Source organism: Pogona vitticeps, chromosome 2 (genome assembly GCF_051106095.1).
Source record: "Pogona vitticeps strain Pit_001003342236 chromosome 2, PviZW2.1, whole genome shotgun sequence".
Taxonomy (NCBI): domain Eukaryota; kingdom Metazoa; phylum Chordata; class Lepidosauria; order Squamata; family Agamidae; genus Pogona; species Pogona vitticeps.
In genome coordinates this window covers 104894334-104913503 of record NC_135784.1, presented here as the reverse complement: position 1 = coordinate 104913503, position 19170 = coordinate 104894334, and the positions used below count along the sequence as shown (strand labels likewise).

At 43.9% G+C, this 19170-nt stretch overlaps 2 protein-coding genes across 4 annotated transcripts in view; both read left to right on the top strand.

Moving 5' to 3' along the window:
• Window positions 1-3453: 3453 nt before the first annotated feature.
• The window catches only part of KIF3A (kinesin family member 3A), a 36778-nt gene continuing 21061 nt past the window's right edge, over window positions 3454-19170 (top strand). For all 3 annotated transcript variants that reach the window (XM_020813668.3, XM_020813667.3, XM_020813666.3), the window contains exons 1-6: window positions 3454-3625; window positions 6520-6802; window positions 15664-15808; window positions 16555-16639; window positions 17376-17481; window positions 19003-19142. In XM_020813668.3, coding sequence (XP_020669327.2) covers window positions 3620-3625; window positions 6520-6802; window positions 15664-15808; window positions 16555-16639; window positions 17376-17481; window positions 19003-19142 — 765 coding nt within the window. In that variant the 5' untranslated portion in view covers window positions 3454-3619. The remainder of the gene's footprint in view (window positions 3626-6519; window positions 6803-15663; window positions 15809-16554; window positions 16640-17375; window positions 17482-19002; window positions 19143-19170) is intronic.
• Window positions 8586-14144, top strand: LOC144586836 (uncharacterized). The gene is made up of 2 exons (XM_078385755.1): window positions 8586-10721; window positions 13341-14144. The coding sequence occupies exons 1-2, from the start codon at window positions 8907-8909 to the stop codon at window positions 13971-13973; spliced, it is 2448 nt and encodes an 815-aa protein (XP_078241881.1). The 5' UTR covers window positions 8586-8906; the 3' UTR covers window positions 13974-14144.

The following is a 19170-nucleotide window of genomic DNA, read 5'->3' as shown; positions in this document are numbered from 1 at the left end:
AACTTTGTATGAGTAAGAGGAAGCAACAGAAGCTGTAGCCTATCTAGTTTAAACAAACCTGGCTGGTTTCTATCTCTTGGCTAGTCATTTTAAAGGTCATAGTGAATGCTAAGGGAGGATGACTAATTTTAAGTTTCATTATTATCTTCAAACTGGTATGCACAAAGAAGTGACTGATCGGGTTTTTCCCTTAAACACGTTGCAGTCTTAAATATGCTACTGTAGCTACAGGTCCAGATTCATCTTTGTTATTATCTTGACATTTATGGTTGCCTACATCCCAGGACCAGGCAACGCAAAGTCACATAAGCTTCTGCCAGTTTTTGGCCCTTACTAAACTCTGTGTTTTGCTTAAGATATAGCATGTAGGGAATAAGCATCCAAGAATCATGAGCCTGCTTTTAAAACAAGAACACCAATTTATTTATTTATTTATTTTGTTTTAAGCAAATCATATAAATGTTTTTAAAGCAATTCTGCTGTTTGGTTCCCACGCGCTGGAACAAAACAACAACAACAACAACAACAAAATGAAACAAACAAAACAAACAAGCTTGTTCCATTTTCTATGTGAAAACCCTTCAAACATTTGAAGAACGTTCTCATGGGACCTCACAGTTTTCTGTCCTCCAGGCTAAACATACTCAGGGCTCCCAACTATTTCTCACTGTGCTTTGTTGGGGTAGACTTGCCCAATTCCCTGGCTGGTGGTCCCAAAACAGAATAAAGAGTGAATCTCAGTAACAAAACCATAAAACTTTATTACTTTTGAATGTTACTCAGAGTCCAAGATATATATCAACAGGATGCATAATGTATAAACAACAGCAACTGCAAGGATAATTTCTTTGTTCAGGACATGTCTTTATCATGGTGCCTCTGTCTGACCTGATGCAACCACACAACTTTACAGAAACTCTGATGCCCCAATAGGGACACCTTCATATTCTCTCTCTTCCCCCTCACTGGACTCATTACTGTCTTGGTTGCCCTCCTCTGAACATATTTCAGCTTTTTTAAAACCCTTCTTAAACAGTGGTTTCCAGAACTGTGGGCTCCAGGTGAAGTCTGACCAAAGCAGAATAGTGGTACTGTTATTTTCTTTGAGCTGAACACTATGCTTCTGTTGATGTGGCATACAATTATACTAGGATGTTTGTGTGTTTTGTCACCACATGACACTGTTAACTTATGCTTAGGTTGTGGTCTACTGACTCATGACTGCTTTTCACATGTATTATTGCTAAAAAAAGATGTCACCCACCTTGTATTTGTGTTTCACCTTTCCTGTTTAAATAGAAAACTTTACATTTGCTTTGAAATTCATTTTGTTTGTTTTGGCCCAGTTCTCCAATCTATGAAGGACATTTTCAGTCTTGATATTTGAATTACTACCTAAATCTCCCACAAATAAAGCCTGTCTCCTTCTGGAGCCCATTTAAACTAACTTCATATAGCTAAGGATGATCTTGCTAATAATGTTCTACTTTGCTTCAGGCTTAATTAGTGTTTTATATATTACTAATATGGACTGTTAGAAAGGATTGGTTAAGAAATAAAATAAATTTACCCTTTTAAAAATTGGATTAATTCCCGAAAATGTTTCCAGAAATTCAGTCAGAAACATTTTTTAAAATGAAGATTTTGTAGAATTTATGTTTAATAAGCAGAACATAGAAACATTATTGCTTTTGGTTGTTGTGGGTTTTTCGGGCTCTTTGGCCGTGTTCCCACAACAACCATTAGATCCCGGCTGTGAAAGCCTTCGTGAATACATTATTGCTTTTGCACTATGACTCAAAAAGGTGCACAGAATTACTTTTTGGGATTATAATGGCCATCCTCTCAGGGCGATTCTGAAAGTTGTAGTCCAAAAAAGTAACTTTCCCAACTCAAAAGATAAATGACAGATGTGCAGATAATTAATATAATAGAATTGGTTTATATTTGTCTGCTGGAGTAATTGCATTGATTTATTTAAAATACTTTTGGTCCACCATTAAGACTAACGGCCCCCTCAAAGCATCACTCCTCCCAATATTCAGTCCTTCTCTTCCTGCAGAATGAGGCTAGGAATTCTCAGCATAGAAAAAAGTAAAACAGGAGTTTATGTGGGGCTTCACAATGTCAGGAGATGGGTGTTCAGGGAAAGAGGCAGAGGTGGCACCTACCTCCTCCCTATCATGTTGCAGCCCATCTAGTTCTCCAGAGTCACTTCAGCCATTTTATATCTCCTCCCCTGTCTCCCACACAAAATACCTTACAGTTGCCCAGCCTGGGCACCATAACCATTACAATACAGAGCAAGAGCTGGTGTAAGCTGTTGAAAATAATAATTGTTGTCCTGTGCACTGCCCTGGTACCGAGGCTGTCTGGGTGGAACAGTCTGAGGAGACTCCTAGCGGTGGAGCTTTTCCGTCTGTTTTGAATTTACACAGTGTTACATCAATCTATAGGAGAAAGCAATACACTACAGTGGATCCTTCAGAAAAAGATTTCAGAAATTCGATAGCATGCCTTGATCTCGAAGTCTCTTTAGAAATTGCAAAACAAATCAGCCTCTACTGGAGCAACAGCTGTTTATGACCTTTCTTCTCCGGCTTTCAAAGAAATAGCAATGCTAGTTTGTGCAAGCACAGCTGACCACCACAACAAAGAGACAAAAAAATGTGGTGACACCTTAAAGACTAACTGCCCCATTTTAATGTGAGCTTCAGTGGATCAAGTCCACTTTCTCAGACATAAGAGTGAGATTATATGACGGTCATATTTATATGACCCAGTGAAGATACAGATAACGGGAAAAGGAACGGTGGTCCGTTAGTAACAGAACAGGCTATAGGGCTGTAAATAAGGTGTATTATCCGTCTACAGATAACAACAGTCCGGTTTTTGTTTGTTTGTTTGTCTGAGATGCTTCTCCAGTCTGGATTCATTCAGAACTGGCCAAGTGCTTTGCGAAGGCAGAGACGCGCTACCAGTAGCATTGATTTCCTCTCCAAATTTCCAGGCAGGCAAGAAAGCAAGGGATTCTTCGCCCCCACCACCCCACCCCTTGTTAACCTACTAAGGTCTCTTTTTTTAAATGAAGAATGAATTCAACACTTTCATCCAAAATTACTCCGACTTGCTCAACAGCGTATTTCTCTTCTAGACTTGCAAAAGCCGCCCTTCCACCACACGCGCCCGCCTTCTTTCCCCTCGCTTTGATGTCGCCCCGCCCCCTTCCTCCTCCTCCCCCCCCCGAAAGCTGCTCCAAGACCCTTCCTCCGCATACCCGAATGACTCCCTTTCCTCTTTTCTCTCATTGGCTGCTCTTTGGCACCAATAGCGGCCGAGGGCCGGCGTCAACGGTGGCCCATTGGCCGAGAAGCCTCTGCATGACGCAGGCTCGGGGAGGAAGGCGGAGCAAGCTCGCGCTCGCTGTCACCCGGGCTGCGCAGGCGTGCTGCTCCCGGTTATTGTTACCGTTGTACTCAAAGGCGACGGGTGCCTGTGAGCGGCGAGGAGCGCTCTCTTTATTTTGGGCGTTCGTGGTTTGCTGCTGCCGCCGCTCCTCGACCATCCATTTTGGGGCCCAGCGGAGCGTTCGAGACCCGCTGAGTCCCGCCCAGGCAAGATGCCGGTGAGCAGCCGCCGCCGCCGCCGCCCTCAGCCTTGGCCGGGTTCTTCTGGGGGCCCCTCCGGTGCTTCCCTCCCCTCCCCACCACAAGCGCGCTGTGGGCTGGTTGCTAGGGGCGGCGCTGGTGGAGGAGCGGGCGGGCGGGCGGCGGGCGGGCGAGAGGCGGCCTCAGGGCAGGGAAGGGCAGAGGACGGGATGGAGGGGAGTTTCTTTGCCCCCAAGGTTGTCCCGCCAAAGGGCCGAAGGCGATGGGGAGGAGGGTGGGGAGGAATGAATGAATGAATGGATGGATGGTGATTTGGCGCTCCTCGGGGGGAGTGATTGTGTTGTTGTTGTGGAGGCGGCCCCCTTTGTCCAGATTAACCCGCCCCCCTAGTGAACAGATTACAAACCCCCCTATTAAAATCGTGGGGTGCTTAGGGGTCAATGCGACCCATAATGACTCTCTCGAGTGTAGGGCACGCCTGTAGCTGTTGTCTGTATATGTTTGCCCGATGGGGCCAATTACTAAACCTCAGCCCAGGTTTTAACACCTTGGGGATGTATTTGGAAATGGGTGTTGCCCAGAAAATATGAAGGCGAGCAGGAAGAAAAGCACCCCCCCCTTTTTTATTTTATTTTTTAAACCATGTAAATGGTTTTCAATACTTTATTCTTCCTTCCAGTGGCATACAGCGTGGAAGCAAAACAGGCATATATATAAAACCGCAAAGCAACAGAGACAATTTTAGATAAACTAAATACTGTACATTGTTTTAATTTTTTTTCCAGATTAAAAAAAAACATGTTCAGTAACATATACGTTCAAAGTATCTTTCATCAATAAATAATAAAAACAATTTAAATAAAAAGATAGGGAAGATACAACTGTTTTAAAGCCATCTCAGAGGCCACTGTAGATGGGGTCAGTCTCCTCTCTTTTTGGAGGAATTTCTCTCCTTCAGTTTTCTCTTAAATAAGCTGTCATATGTGCTGTCAAATGAGCAGCCCTACTAGGATTTTTTAAGGTAAGTAAGATATTTAAAGAGTGAGCTTAACAGTGACTCCCCATAGTGGATTTCCATGACTAAGCAGGGATTTGAACCCAGGCCTCCTGAGTCCTAGACTGTCACAGTATACAGTACTACACCACACTGAATGTGTTAAATAATCTACAACCATTTTATGCATATGGAATGTGTACAGTACTGTTCTTTCTTCACCTTTGTTTGCCTTTGTACATCATATGGGGTGGGGGGAGGAGTTTTGCCAGCTAGTGGTAGTAAGATTATGTAATGCAAACTATGTCTGATTTGCCAGTTATGCCCTTGTCTGAAAAAATTAGATCCTACTACAGTCACTGAAGCCCCCATCTCATGCAGACTAGAGTGCTATAATGTCCCATGTGTAGGGTTACTACTAAGGACTGTTCCCTCCAATAGGTGAGAGGAGTTAGAAGTTCAGAGCATGTGATATTGCTTCTGTACAGGTGCACTGGTTACCAGTGTGTTTCCTAGCCTAACTTAGAGTGTAGCTTCTCACCTTTAAAGCACTAGGCAGCTTGAGGTCAGGCTGTTTGAAGGATAGCATGTGTGTAAAGTTGCCAAGGCCAAAGATCAATCAAAGAGGTCAAGGCATGTGTCCACCAGTAAAATCTGTTAGGTTGGCAGGCATGAGACATGGCCTTTTCTGTAATGGCCCCAACCTTTACGAAGTGGTTTCATCCTTGACTACCTAGTGATTCCAGGTTTTTAATTAAGTAAAAAAATCTTGTCTGCTCCTGCGATTATTTTGAATGTTGTTTTAATTAATCATATTTTATTGTATTGTTTGATTCTGTAAACTGTTTTGCAGTGGCTCCTAGAATGGCAGCACTGAAACATTTTAAACAAATAAAGATACACTTGGCTAGTTCAGAGGTAGTCATCATATACAAACCACACAAATTAATTATTGTAAGCCGCCCAGAGACCTCTGGGTAGTGTGGGCAGCATATAAATTGAATAAATAAATAAATAAATGGTGCTCAGTCAGTTTTATTTCGGTTAACTACTTTTTGTCTCTTATATTTCAAGTAACACCGTTCAGCACTTCTTTATCCTCTGTGTGGTTTATTTAAATGTTTATGTCTTCCCTTTTGAAGCCAACACCTCCTAAGACAGCTTACAAAACATTATTTGACTTCATATGCATAGAAGGAGCATCATGCTTCTGAATAGTGTGCAATACTGTCAACTTACCATGCTCTCAGACCAGGCCTCAAATGATCTTACATTTTCTGCATTGGCCCTTAATCCATTTTGCAGGTCCTGGCTATCTAAACCTGTTCCAAGTCCTTATGGCTTCTTCCTCCTGGTTCCACCTCCCTTGTTGGATGCTCTAGTTCACCGGTCTGTAAAATATTGTTTCAGGTGTGATGTAGATTTTCTAGAATATTCTCTGAAGCCCTTCCATGTCTATACAACAGATAATGATTCAGCAGATCAGGAAGCTGCATTTATAGACAATGGATGGGTGCCAAACTGCTGCTGCTTCCCCATCTGATGGCTTTAGCTAAAAGGATGGCTCTTTAGCAGGGCTACATCTAGGCATCTTTAAAAAACAGGCCTTCTCCCTGCCTTGGAGATGTTGCACTTCTCCAGACTTCTACAAGTTTGGACAAGTGTCCACAGTTCTTGTAACTATGGCAGATGTGATAAACTCCAGGGGAGATCATTAAGTTTGCCTGCTGTTCTTGAGGCAGGTGGAACTCTTTGGAAATGCAGCAAAGATGACTTTCTCCACCTCTGTTCCAAAGTTGGGAAGATTTGCCACTCTGTCTCTCAGATTATGTAGGTTTCTGCAAATCTCTTTCTCGATTTGCTGTTCTGTTTCATCCTTTTCATGAATTGTAATTGTGTTTTTCTTTCTTTGGGCAGATCAACAAATCCGAGAAGCCAGAGAAGGCTGACAGTTCTGATAATGTCAAAGTTGTTGTTCGCTGCCGGCCTTTCAATGAACGAGAGAAAGTCATGTGCTATAAAATGGCAGTTAATGTTGATGAAATGCGAGGCACAATTACTGTCCATAAAACAGATTCTTCCAATGAACCTCCCAAGACATTTACCTTTGACACTGTTTTTGGACCTGAGAGCAAACAACTTGATGTTTATAACTTAACTGCAAGACCAATTATTGACTCTGTTCTGGAAGGATACAATGGTAAGTGATGCCTCTTTGTTATATACAAATGATGGAGTATCAGAATGTATTTTTTATAATATTTATTATTATATTTCTATACCACACCATCTAGTGGTATGCCACTACTCTAGGTAGTTTCCAACAAAAAAAGAAAATAACAAAGCCCTGCCCAACACAGAAATATAAAAAGGAGGCCACTACTCCTGAAAACCCAAGATGGTGACAATACAGACTGCAAAATATAATAACAGGAAATGAAACTGAATAACAAACAGTTACAAGAGGAAGATTCCTTGATGTGCCTCCCTGAAACTCATTATTTTTATGTGCTTTCAGAAGGAAAGGGCTGGGTGCACCTGCTCAGGTAGAGCATCCCACAAAGAGATGGCCACCACTGAGAAGGCCCAGTTTCTAGTCCTGGACTTCCTGGCCTCCCTTGGGTTCACCACCCTCAATATCAAAGCCTGAGAGGTGCAAGCGCCACAAATAGTTGATCTCAGGAGGAGGTGCTTCAATAGGTAGCAGGGTCCCATACCATTCAGGGCTTTATAAGTCAACATTAGTACCTTGAATCTGGCACAGAAACAAACCAGCAGACAAGCCTGAACTAGGGAAATATGATTGTATCTCAAAGTCCCCAAGATCAGCCTGGCCACCGCATCTTGTACCTGCTGCAGTTTCCATACTGCCTTCAAGGGCAGCCCCACGTAGAGGGCATTGCATAGTCAATCTTTGAGATTACCGATGCGTGAACTAGTGTTATCAGGACTTGTTTCAGTAGGACTGCAGGTGTACAATCTACCTAAGGTGGAAAAGGTGTAAATTCAGAAGGAGTATAATCCTATCTAGAGAAGACCAAAGCCCCCCCACCCCCACCCCCGATGAGCAAGGTCACCTCCTAATAACAAGATCTCCATCTTGTCAGAATTCAACCTCAGTCTGTTTGCCTTTATCCAGTCCATGACTTAGACCTGAAAGCCCTCTATGGCAGTGGTCCCCAATCTTTTCCAAATCGCTGACTGGTTGGGGGAGTGGAGTCCATGTGTGCAGGAGTGGGGAATGCTTGCGGGTGGACGGGGCACACACATGCGTGGGTGGGCAGGGCACACTTGTGGGGGGCACCCATGCATGCAGGTGAGCAGGTGGGCATGGAGGGAAGTGTGTGCGGGGGGGGGATCTGTTTCCATGGCCTGGTCCTGCCAAGGCCACGGCCCGGTACTCAGCTGCAGCCCAAAGGTTGGGGACCCCTGCTTTACAGTCTGCACAGTTTCTCCTGCCGAAGAGCAAATGGAAAGATAGAGCTGTGTTTAATCAGCATATCAATGATGCAACATTCCAGATCTCTGGATTACCTCCCCAGTGGCCTCATCCAGATGTTAAACAGCATTGGGAAGATGATCCACCCCGTGGGACTCCTCCACATTGTAGGATCGATAGAGTCCAAACAGCCTCCCCAAGCTGTACCTTCTGGAGATTGCCCTTGAAGAAGAACTGGAATCAGAATAATACTGGTCCTCAGTCCCCAGCCTTATTAGCCAGTCCAGAAGATTGTGTCAATGATAACAAAGGCTGTTGAGAGACTGAAGGACCAACAAGGTTAGCTTCCTTAACAGGTCATAAAGTAGGGCAACCAGAACTGTTTCAGTCCCATGGTGCAGCCTGATTGAAATGGATGAGACTATCAGTATCCTCCAAGAACGTCTGCAGCTAGTCAGCCACCATCCTTTCTCCACCACTGTGAGCGAAGGAAGGAAAGTGAGCCATCCTCACAGACATCTAAAGAAGAAGGAAGTGAGGGATGCGCTGTGGGCGAATTGATCAAACTGGATGATGAGGAAGGGGGCGCTAATAAAGCTATAGAGGTGTTCCTAGCGGAGAGGACAAGAGACTGGGGGGAGGAGTCGGGAGACTGGAGATGGGATGAGGTTATAAAGGAGGAGAGGAGAGAGAGAGGGGCAGAGGGGGGAAAGGAAGAGAAGAGTACGCAAACGAGAGAGACGGGAGCAGAGATGGAGAAAATTGCAACACTAGTAAAGAATTTCCCGAATTTAATGAAGGAAGATGGCCTGTTGCCTCTACCGAAAGAAATAAGCGAAGCCGGAGCTTGTGAGTTCCCAAGGGGATGGAGACCGGGAGTGGGTTCGGCTTCTCGCCCAATGATGGACAGAGAAACCCTTGGTGGAGCCAGCCCTTTCCTACCCAGGCTGGAGGGATCTGTAGTGGTCCATCCTTGTTGCAGGACTTCCTGCTCAGTTCTGACTGCGTCGGTCGCGAGCCCGAACGCAATCACTTGTTTTGGGGGGAAGAAACAGTGAGAACCAAAGATGTAATGCCTGGGGTAAAACCTAAGAAATATAACTTGTTGACGAATGAAGAGTTGCCGGACCCGTTTGGTCCAGAGTTACTTGATGAAAAAGCTAATAAAACGAACCCGTTTTTGACTGTTACATCGACTCCTGCGATTATTCCCGCCGAATCCCTTGGTCCACCCCCCACAGGAAAAGGACCCAATCACAGTGGCGCCCAACGTGGGGCGGGCCAATGGGTAGGCACAGAAGAGATGACGAGGATGCTAAAGACCATAGAGAGGCAGGAGAAGATGATCGAAAACTTGACAGAACAACAAATGTTAGTTACCAGGCACATGATGAGATTAGGAGTGGAAGATGAGAAGAGCCAGAAGAATAACGTATTTATAAAGAATGGACTAGTGGCCGGTCCTGCCCCCATTAGGATACAAAAGATGAGTGCCAGTGACGACCCTGAAGCATACCTTCATACATTCGAGCGAGTGGCGGTGGCCGCGGGATGGCCCAAAGAGCAATGGACTCTGATATTGGTACCTTGCTTAACAGGACTGTTGCAAGAGGTGGTGGACACTTTGAGTCCGCAAGAGGCCGCACAATATGAGTCGGTGAAGACGGCAATCTTGAGGACTCTCAATCTAACAGAGGAAGCATATAGGAAGAGATTTAGGGAGCTTAAGTGGAAACCCGGGGTTCATCCGCGAACCTTAGTGCAAAGAATGAAAGCCAACATGACGAGATGGATTAAACCTGAAGATAAATCTAAGGAACAAGTTATGGAGACATTTGTGTTAGAACACTTGGTAACGACTTTGAGCGGGAATCTGAAGGGGTGGGTTCAAAAGAATAACCCCAAGCAATTGGAGGAAGCCATCAAGTTGATCGAAGATTATTGCGCCTCAGAGGAAGTAATCAAAGAAAGTCCCGCCTTTGCTGGGGAACGTGGGAAGCCTCGTGAGAGGGCGGTGGCGCAGACACAAGGTGGCGGAGCGCGGAGAGGAATGGACGTGCCAGGAGGAGCTCGCACCCGTGGGCACCCCTTTGAACCTATGGGACCGAAGCCGGTGCGACCGGTCACGGTGGACGACCGCGTGTTTGGGGGGCTCGTGTGTTTTGGCTGCGGGACCCCAGGCCACGTGCGTCGGGACTGCCCAGGGACGGATTGTTCTTGGGTAGGAGGACCAAATAGTAGCCAAGAAAAACAAGGGAAACAAGCAGGTTGGGAGGTGGTTGCATGGGTGAACGGGGAGAAGAAACAGGCATTAATCGATACAGGATGCGGCAGAACATTGGTTCGGGACATAAAGTTGGAAGGGGTGGAAGAAGGATTTACTGTAAAGTGTATACATGGAGACTCTAAGACTTATAAGACGACCTGGGCCGAAGTCAAAGTCGGAGATGAGAAACGGAAAATGAAAATAGGGATTGTCCCCAGACTCTCAAGAGAGATGTTATTGGGAAGAGACTGGGTGGGGGATAGAACGTTGGCAGAGTGTAGAGAAGGGATGCAGGGAGATTGCGTTAAAATTGAAGTGGGAGATGATTTCTTACAGGAGACCACGCGCGACCACATGCGTATGCTGCAACAAGATGATGCCACGTTGCAAGAACACCTACGAACTGCGCGTGAGGTGGGAGATGTGGAAAGGGGGAAAAAGGGGATGGTTTTGGATAACGGATTACTGTATAGTGTGACTAAGGAAGGGGAAAAACGGTTGGTTGTTCCTCAGAAATGGCGTATGGCGATTTTACACTTAGCCCATGATATTCCTATGGCGGGACATTTGGCATATGATAAGATGAAGCCTAGGATTGAACAAAGATTCTGGTGGCCAGGTTTGGAGAAGGAAATAGAAAACTATTGCCAATCCTGTCCAGAGTGTCAAAAGACTCAAGCTAAACCCAAGCCAGGAGCCCCTTTGATACCCATGCCCTTAGTAGACCAACCTTTCCAGAGGATAGGAGTGGACATCGTGGGACCCCTCCTTAAGTTGGCGGGGGGCCACACCCACATTTTGGTTATTATAGATTATGCCACTAGGTACCCTGAGGCAGTTCCTCTATGGTCCACGACGTCTAAGGTACTAGCCAGAGAGTTGTTACAAGTGTTTACTAGACTGGGTTTTCCTAAAGAAATATTAACGGATCAGGGCACCAACTTTATGGGACAAACGCTGAAAGAAATGTGGGGGTTATTGGGGGTAAAACCCCTCCACACTGCAGTTTATCATCCTCAAACAAACGGATTAGTAGAAAGATTTAACAAAACCCTCAAGGGGATGCTGAGAAAGCTGGTGATGGAAAAGCCAAAGAGGTGGCATCTGCTAGTGGCTCCGTTGATGTTTGCAGTACGAGAAGTGCCACAGGCTTCCACGGGGTTCACACCATTTGAGATGATGTATGGATGGAACCCTAGAGGCATATTAGATCTGGTCAAGGAAAAATGGGAGAGTGGGAAAGATGAGGTGCAGACTAATGTTAAACACGTTATTGAAATGAGAGAGCATTTAAGATTAGTGGCCTCTCTAGCCAGAGAGAATTTATCAAAGGTTCAAGAGGGACAAAAACGGAGATATGACGCCAAGGTCAAAACAAGACATTTCGAACCCGGGCAGAAGGTTTTGTTATTGATGCCAGCAGCGTCATCGAAATTATTTGCCACCTGGCAAGGCCCCTATAAGGTGTTGAGAAGGGTAGGAGAAGTAGATTATGAGATTTGGATGCCGGACAAAGTTAAGAAGAAAGGCATCTTCCATGTAAATTTATTGAAAGAGTGGAAGGAAAGAGAGGCATTATGGGGAGAGGTAAAAGATGAGGAATTTGGGCCAGAAACGAAAGACTTTTTATGCCAAGGGATAAGAATAGATTTAGGGGATGAGTTGACCCCAGAACAAGAGAGACAGATGAGGGAGATAGAACACAAATATAAGGAGGTCTTCTCAGGAAAGCCTGGTAATACTAAGTTGGTTGAACACGCAATTAACACTCAACCCCAAGTCATAGTGAGATCAGGTAGTAGGAGTTGGCCTAGGCACCTGAGAGAAACCATTAATGAAGAAATAGAGGAGATGCTTCAACTAGGAGTAATTGAACCGTCCTATAGTCCATGGAGAAGTTATCCGGTGGTGGTGCCGAAACCGGACGGGAGTGTTAGGTTATGCATTGATTATCGTAGGTTAAATGAGGTGTCCAAGTTTGATGCCTACCCAGTGCCTAGAATTGATGACTTGCTAGAAAGATTAGGCGGTGCTGAGTACCTAACATCATTAGATTTGACCAAAGGATATTGGCAAATACCATTGAGGCCAGAGGATAAAGAAAAAACAGCTTTTGTGACCCCTAAGGGTCTTTTCCAATTCTCTCGCATGCCCTTTGGCTTACATGGGGCAGCCGCGACATTTCAACGCCTGATGGACAAGGTGTTAGCTCCTGTTAAGGATTTTGCTGGAGCTTACATCGATGATATACTTATATATAGTAAAAGCTGGGATGAGCATTTGGTACATCTAGAGAAGGTGTTACAGGTGCTACAAGAAGCTCAACTTAAGGTCAACCCTGCTAAATGCAAGGTAGCTCGCCGAGGAGTAAAATTCTTAGGATTTCAAGTGAAGCAGGGTAAAATACAGCCCGTGTCAGATAAGGTCGATCAGGTAACAGCCTGGCCCGTGCCGAAGACAAAAAAGGAGGTACAAAGATTTCTAGGGCTAGCAGGTTACTATAGACAGTTTGTCCCTAATTTTGCACATATTGCTGCCCCTTTGAGTGATCTGACAAGAAAGAAGAAGGCAAAAATGATTCATTGGGGAGAAGAGGAGGCAAAAGCTTTTGAGGAATTAAAACAGATCCTATCGGAGTTGCCAAGTAGATATGCCCCAGATTTTTCTAGACCTTTTATAGTCCAAACAGATGCCTCTGATCGGGGAGTAGGGGCGGTGTTATCTCAAGAGAAAGACAATATAGAATTTCCAGTGATGTATTTGAGCAAGAAATTAACCCCCAGGGAGCAGAAATATTCGACTATAGAAAAGGAGGCTTATGCAGTTAAGTGGGCAATACAGGCTTTAAGATATTACCTGTTAGGGGCACCATTTACGCACATTACGGATCATGCTCCGCTACAGTGGCTAAATAGGATGAAGGATGTGAATCCCAGGTTGACTAGGTGGTATTTAAGTTTACAGCCATTCACTTTTGAAGTGAAATACCGCAAGGGAAGTGCCCATGCTAACGCAGATTACTTTTCCCGACAGGGAGAGATGCTGCCTCAGGCCGAAGAGAGGACGGCCCACTCCTCAGGGGGGGCGTGTGAGCGAAGGAAGGAAAGTGAGCCGTCCTCACAGACATCTAAAGAAGAAGGAAGTGAGGGATGCGCTGTGGGCGAATTGATCAAACTGGATGATGAGGAAGGGGGCGCTAATAAAGCTATAGAGGTGTTCCTAGCGGAGAGGACAAGAGACTGGGGGGAGGAGTCGGGAGACTGGAGATGGGATGAGGTTATAAAGGAGGAGAGGAGAGAGAGAGGGGCAGAGGGGGAAAAGGAAGAGAAGAGTACGCAAACGAGAGAGACGGGAGCAGAGAGGGAGAAAATTGCAACACTAGTAAAGAATTTCCCGAATTTAATGAAGGAAGATGGCCTGTTGCCTCTACCGAAAGAAATAAGCGAAGCCGGAGCTTGTGAGTTCCCAAGGGGATGGAGACCGGGAGTGGGTTCGGCTTCTCGCCCAATGATGGACAGAGAAACCCTTGGTGGAGCCAGCCCTTTCCTACCCAGGCTGGAGGGATCTGTAGTGGTCCATCCTTGTTGCAGGACTTCCTGCTCAGTTCTGACTGCGTCGGTCGCGAGCCCGAACGCAATCACTTGTTTTGGGGGGAAGAAACAGTGAGAACCAAAGATGTAATGCCTGGGGTAAAACCTAAGAAATATAACTTGTTGACGAATGAAGAGTTGCCGGACCCGTTTGGTTCAGAGTTACTTGATGAAAAAGCTAATAAAACGAACCCGTTTTTGACTGTTACATCGACTCCTGCGATTATTCCCGCCGAATCCCTTGGTCCGCCCCCCACAGGAAAAGGACCCAATCACAACCACCCAATCAGCTTTCTCATGAATGGTATGTTGGCAATGGATGAAAGTTATTTCAATTATCTGTTGCCAAGTTGAACTTTTTAAGAATGGGTCAGATAATTGTCTCCTTCAAATGGGGGGGAATATATCCCCTGTTGCAAGGTGGGCTGTATGATCTGAATAGCCCATTCCTTCGTTACCTGCTTGACTAATTTTAAAAGCCAGGAAGGACATGAGTCTAACCGAGTTGGTGGCCTTACAGCATGCAAACAGCTTGTCCATGTCATCATGAACACAGGATGAAATCAATCCAGTACAACCAGACAAGATGGTGCATTGGACATCTTAATATGGTCTTTTGCCATACTAACAGAGTCCAGGTCCCTATGGATGACCTCAATCTTGGATTGAAAAAAGGCTGCAAACCAGTTGCAGATCATCACATCCAATTGAGGCCCCAGATGATGTCTAGCACCTGTGAGGCTGCAGAACACCTGATAGAACACTCTGATGCTAACTGCCTCATTAATCAGCTAGAGTTTTTTTGCAGATTGAATCATGTTATAATATCTGCTGGACATCTTTCTTTTTTAAAGTGTAGCCAAGTTCACATCCGCGGGAGCTTTCCTCCGGTTGTTCTCTAGCCTTCTCTTCACTTTTTTCAGGGCCTGAGCTCATCTGTGAACCAAGGTGAAGAGCAAGCCTTGATACGATGAAGGCATTCAGGTCCTGGACACCATGCAACTCATTCACAACTGCCTTGGGGGAATTAAATATTTCCTATTCCCCCCTTGCAGATTCTGGGGATCTTACAGTGTGTGTCAGTTTAGGCCAGAATATATTTTGTTATTCTTTATTGTTGTTTTTATGTCACCCTAGCAGCTGTTAGCTATAGGGTGACAGAGTTTGTTTGTACCCTCCCCTGTAAGCCCAACAGCACAACACCCACCACGCCTTTTCTCTCTCTTCTCTCTCCCCATTCATCTTTGCTCAGGCCTGGTATCTGTTTTCTGTCTCCTGGAGGATAGTTCACAACAGATGTGTCCATGAAAGTTTACATTAAAATAGACTTTAAGGTGCCACATTTTTTCATCTTATTTTGTTTCTTTGGCTTTGGCCTGATAAACATAAACTTTAGTGGCAAAATGCTGCTAGCTGAGAAGTCAATATTTGCATTTTTTGCTACATACCAGTTGCGTGACTTAGCATGCAACAAGAAATGAGCACCACATTCTTAACAGACAGTTCACAACTGAAATTTCTGTTGTTGGATTCTGCTCCCTATAATGTGAATGAACTTAACAGTTAAATATGCCTGAAGCTCGCACAGACCAGAAATAGAGTGATTTGTCCTCTCTGCTTGGAAGCCCCATAAGCTGGTATGCACACATGTTGAGAAAGCTGGTATTTACTCTTCTTTCTTAAGAGTATTGCTGGAGGCAAAGAAGGGATTAAAGCCTTTTCTCTGTGCCATTATAAGGACTTATTTGAACTGTCTTGTCTTGCAGGCACTATTTTTGCTTATGGCCAAACTGGAACAGGAAAGACGTTTACTATGGAAGGGGTCCGGGCTGTTCCAGAACTCAGGGGGATCATTCCAAATTCTTTTGCTCATATATTTGGGCACATTGCAAAGGCAGAAGGTGATACAAGGTGAGTCACTTAGTTATGTCTCCTATCTTCTGCTCTCATTGCAGCAGCCCCTTTAGTGCTTGTAGCTACTTAACAGGAGGTTTACTGGAGGTTTACAGGTCTGTGATATCAAGCAACCCTTTTGTGAGCATAGGCTAAAGAGGTGCTTTTTGGTCATGAATGCTGAAACCTTTCCCTTTGTTCATATTTTCTTGTATTCAGAAGTATACTGTCTATGAAAATTGAGGTTCTACTAAATAATCAGCAGATTGGGATGTTAATTTAAAAACACTTTCATTGCATGGCTTCATTCTAGTCCTTTGAGATAAAAAAAGAGACCAAACTCTGTTTATGACATGTGTTGTGTGAATCACCATCACATCATGTTGTGTTTTTTCGTAATGTAGAAATGCTGAAATATAGGTTGAAATCTTCTTAGGTAATGATGCTGACGTCAACATTATCTATTCCTTGCTGAGTCACATGACTTAGCTTGCAGCAGGAAATATCTACAGTGGTTTTTTTTAACTTGAGAGGATTCATCTCCAGAAGTTGTGCTGTTTGCATTACGCTATCATAATTATGCAGGAGTATTTGGGCCATTATATTGTGTTCTTATAGGAAAGGTACCAGATCTTTGTGCTGAAATTTGAGGCTCCAATTGTTGCTGTTGTTAATTTATCAGTGTACTGTGTCTTTGTCTTTCTGTGTATGATCAGACTAATTTCACTGATAAAGCTTTTGCTCTTGTTGTTTTTAAACTTCAGGTTTTTGGTTCGAGTCTCTTATTTGGAAATTTACAATGAGGAAGTGCGTGACCTGTTGGGGAAGGACCAGACACAGAGGCTAGAAGTAAGAACTGGATGTTTCTAGATTATTGCTGACAATAGGAATCCTAAAAACAACCCTTGCAACTCAGCTAACTCCTAAACCTAGAAGCACATATGTAAAGTGCGGAGACAGTTGTAAGGTTTTACTTCATCTTCTAACCAGAGTTTATAAAGAGGGTTTCAATAGCAGCATTAAATGCAGTCATTTGCTTTCTTTACATGAGGTCATGCAGGACTGAGTCCATGTACAGTTGACAGATTTTCTTTAATTGGAAAGTCTTCTGATACCAATATTCTTGTAATTGTATTGTTGTTGTGCTGTCAGATTGCTTATGATAGCAGCTCTACAAATTAGTGAACTTAAGACGATTCTGTCATTAATAGCTCTTTGTAGGTCCTGCAAACTAAAAACCTTGGCTTTCTTTATTGACTAAATTTATCTCGTATTTAGTGTTAACCTTTTCCAGTGGCCTTCAACCATTATTACCCTTCTCATCTTTTTTTCTTCTGGTGATTTGTCCAAAGTATGATAGCCTTGATTTAGCTAGAGACATTTTAATCTTGGTATGAGCTAGCATCCATCCTTTTATCAGATTTTTTAAAAAATCTGATTCCGCCATTTAGCTCTCTGGTCCTTTGAAATGTGCTGATAGATGTTAGACACTGGCTTTTGGCATCAAATGCAAAGTTATTTCCAAAGAAGAGACAAAATTGCTAGACAGAAATTAAACCGAACAATTTCCTAATTTGTTCCGTAGGTTAAAGAACGACCTGATGTGGGAGTCTATATCAAAGATCTTTCAGCTTATGTTGTAAATAATGCAGATGACATGGACAGAATTATGACACTCGGTCACAAAAACCGTAAGTTGCATAGCCCCAGCTGATAGTTTTGTATCCTCTGTGGGTTGTCCTCACCTCCATTTTCAGCAAACCATTTACTTCGAAGGGCTAAAGAAAGCAGCTCATAATATTAGTGGTATTCTTATACTGTATGTTGCTTCCAGTATAGCCATTTGAGGCATTTAGTTTCACATGTATTCAATTGTTCTAGCTTGTGTAATATGATTAGTGTGTGTCCCATTCTTCCTCTGCAGAGCTCAGGATGATAGATCTGGGTTTATCCAATTGTCTTTCTAATAGCCCTGTGAAAGAGATCAGGCTGAAGCAGGGCACTTACCTAAGGTGACTCAGCCAACTTTATAGCTGGGGAAGGAGATAAACTTGGTCTCCTTGGTTCACATCCACTAGGTTGTTGTATACCACATCTTGCTCTTTCGGTGGCCGTTAAAGCAAGTCAAGGCATCCAGCCTGTAGCATAACCATTCATTTTTGCTCCAATCCAAGATATTTATTTGACTTAGTTTGAATATATGGATTCTTGACACCTGAATTCTTTGAAAACACCGTAGCCTAGTCTACATACATGACTGAGATCTTGCTCAACCATATGTGAGAGTGAATTGAATTCTGAAGTTCAGAGCTTCAGTATCATTTTTGCAATTCATCCTTAGCAGCATTTTTCTCACATCAAAGGTGTGAGAAATACATTGATGCATTATATATAAACATTAGTTTCAAGTACAGTGGTGGCTCAGCTTACAAATGTCCTGACTTAACGACTGTTTTGAGTTACAACCAGTTCTGGCTGCAAAATTTTGCTTTGACTTGCGGCTGGACCTTTAAGTTGCAACCAGAAAAGGGCAGGGAAAAAAGGTGGGGAATTCAAATTTGCTAACCGTTGGTAGGTGAAGAGGCTGCTTCTTTGTAGCTTTTTTGCCCCAACGGTTAGAGTGAGTGCAATCAGAGGAGTCTTGGGACTTCCTGGTAAGGTATGGTGCTACTTTCTGCTTTTAAAAAACTGTTCTGGGTGGGTTTTGCAGGGTGGGTTTGGGCCGGGGGAGGTTATATTTCTGTGTTGTTTTGTTTTTTGGTGATTTTTTTCCCAGTCCCAGCGCCTTCTGATGGGGATTGCTCCGTTGTTTATTTTTGGTTGGTTGGTTGGTTTGCAGCCCCAGCGTGTTCCTTTGGGGCTTGCAGTGTTTTATCTTTATTTTATTTTTTGGGGGTATTTTTTTCTTCTGGAGCGGATTAATCGCATTCCAATGTATTTCAATGGGAAATAGTGCTTTGACTTACGACCATTTCAAGTTACGTCCATCTTCTGGAACGGATTATGGTCATAAGTCAAGGCACCACTGTAATAAAGTACTGGTAATATTTATATATACTTTTAATAAAACAATCAAAGGGAGCATATATTGGTATTAGAATAGCTAGAAATGGAGCATATGGGAAATAAAGTAACTGCTCTGGTGATGTTAGAACAGTGATTTCATTTAACCATTAATTTAAACCTTTACTTTGACTTCCCTGTGTCAATAGGTTCTGTTGGGGCCACGAATATGAATGAACACAGTTCCCGTTCCCATGCTATCTTTACAATCACAATTGAGTGCAGTGAGAAGGGTGTTGATGGGAATATACATGTGCGCATGGGCAAGCTGCACTTAGTAGATCTTGCGGTAAGTCATTAAATGTATTTGTTATACA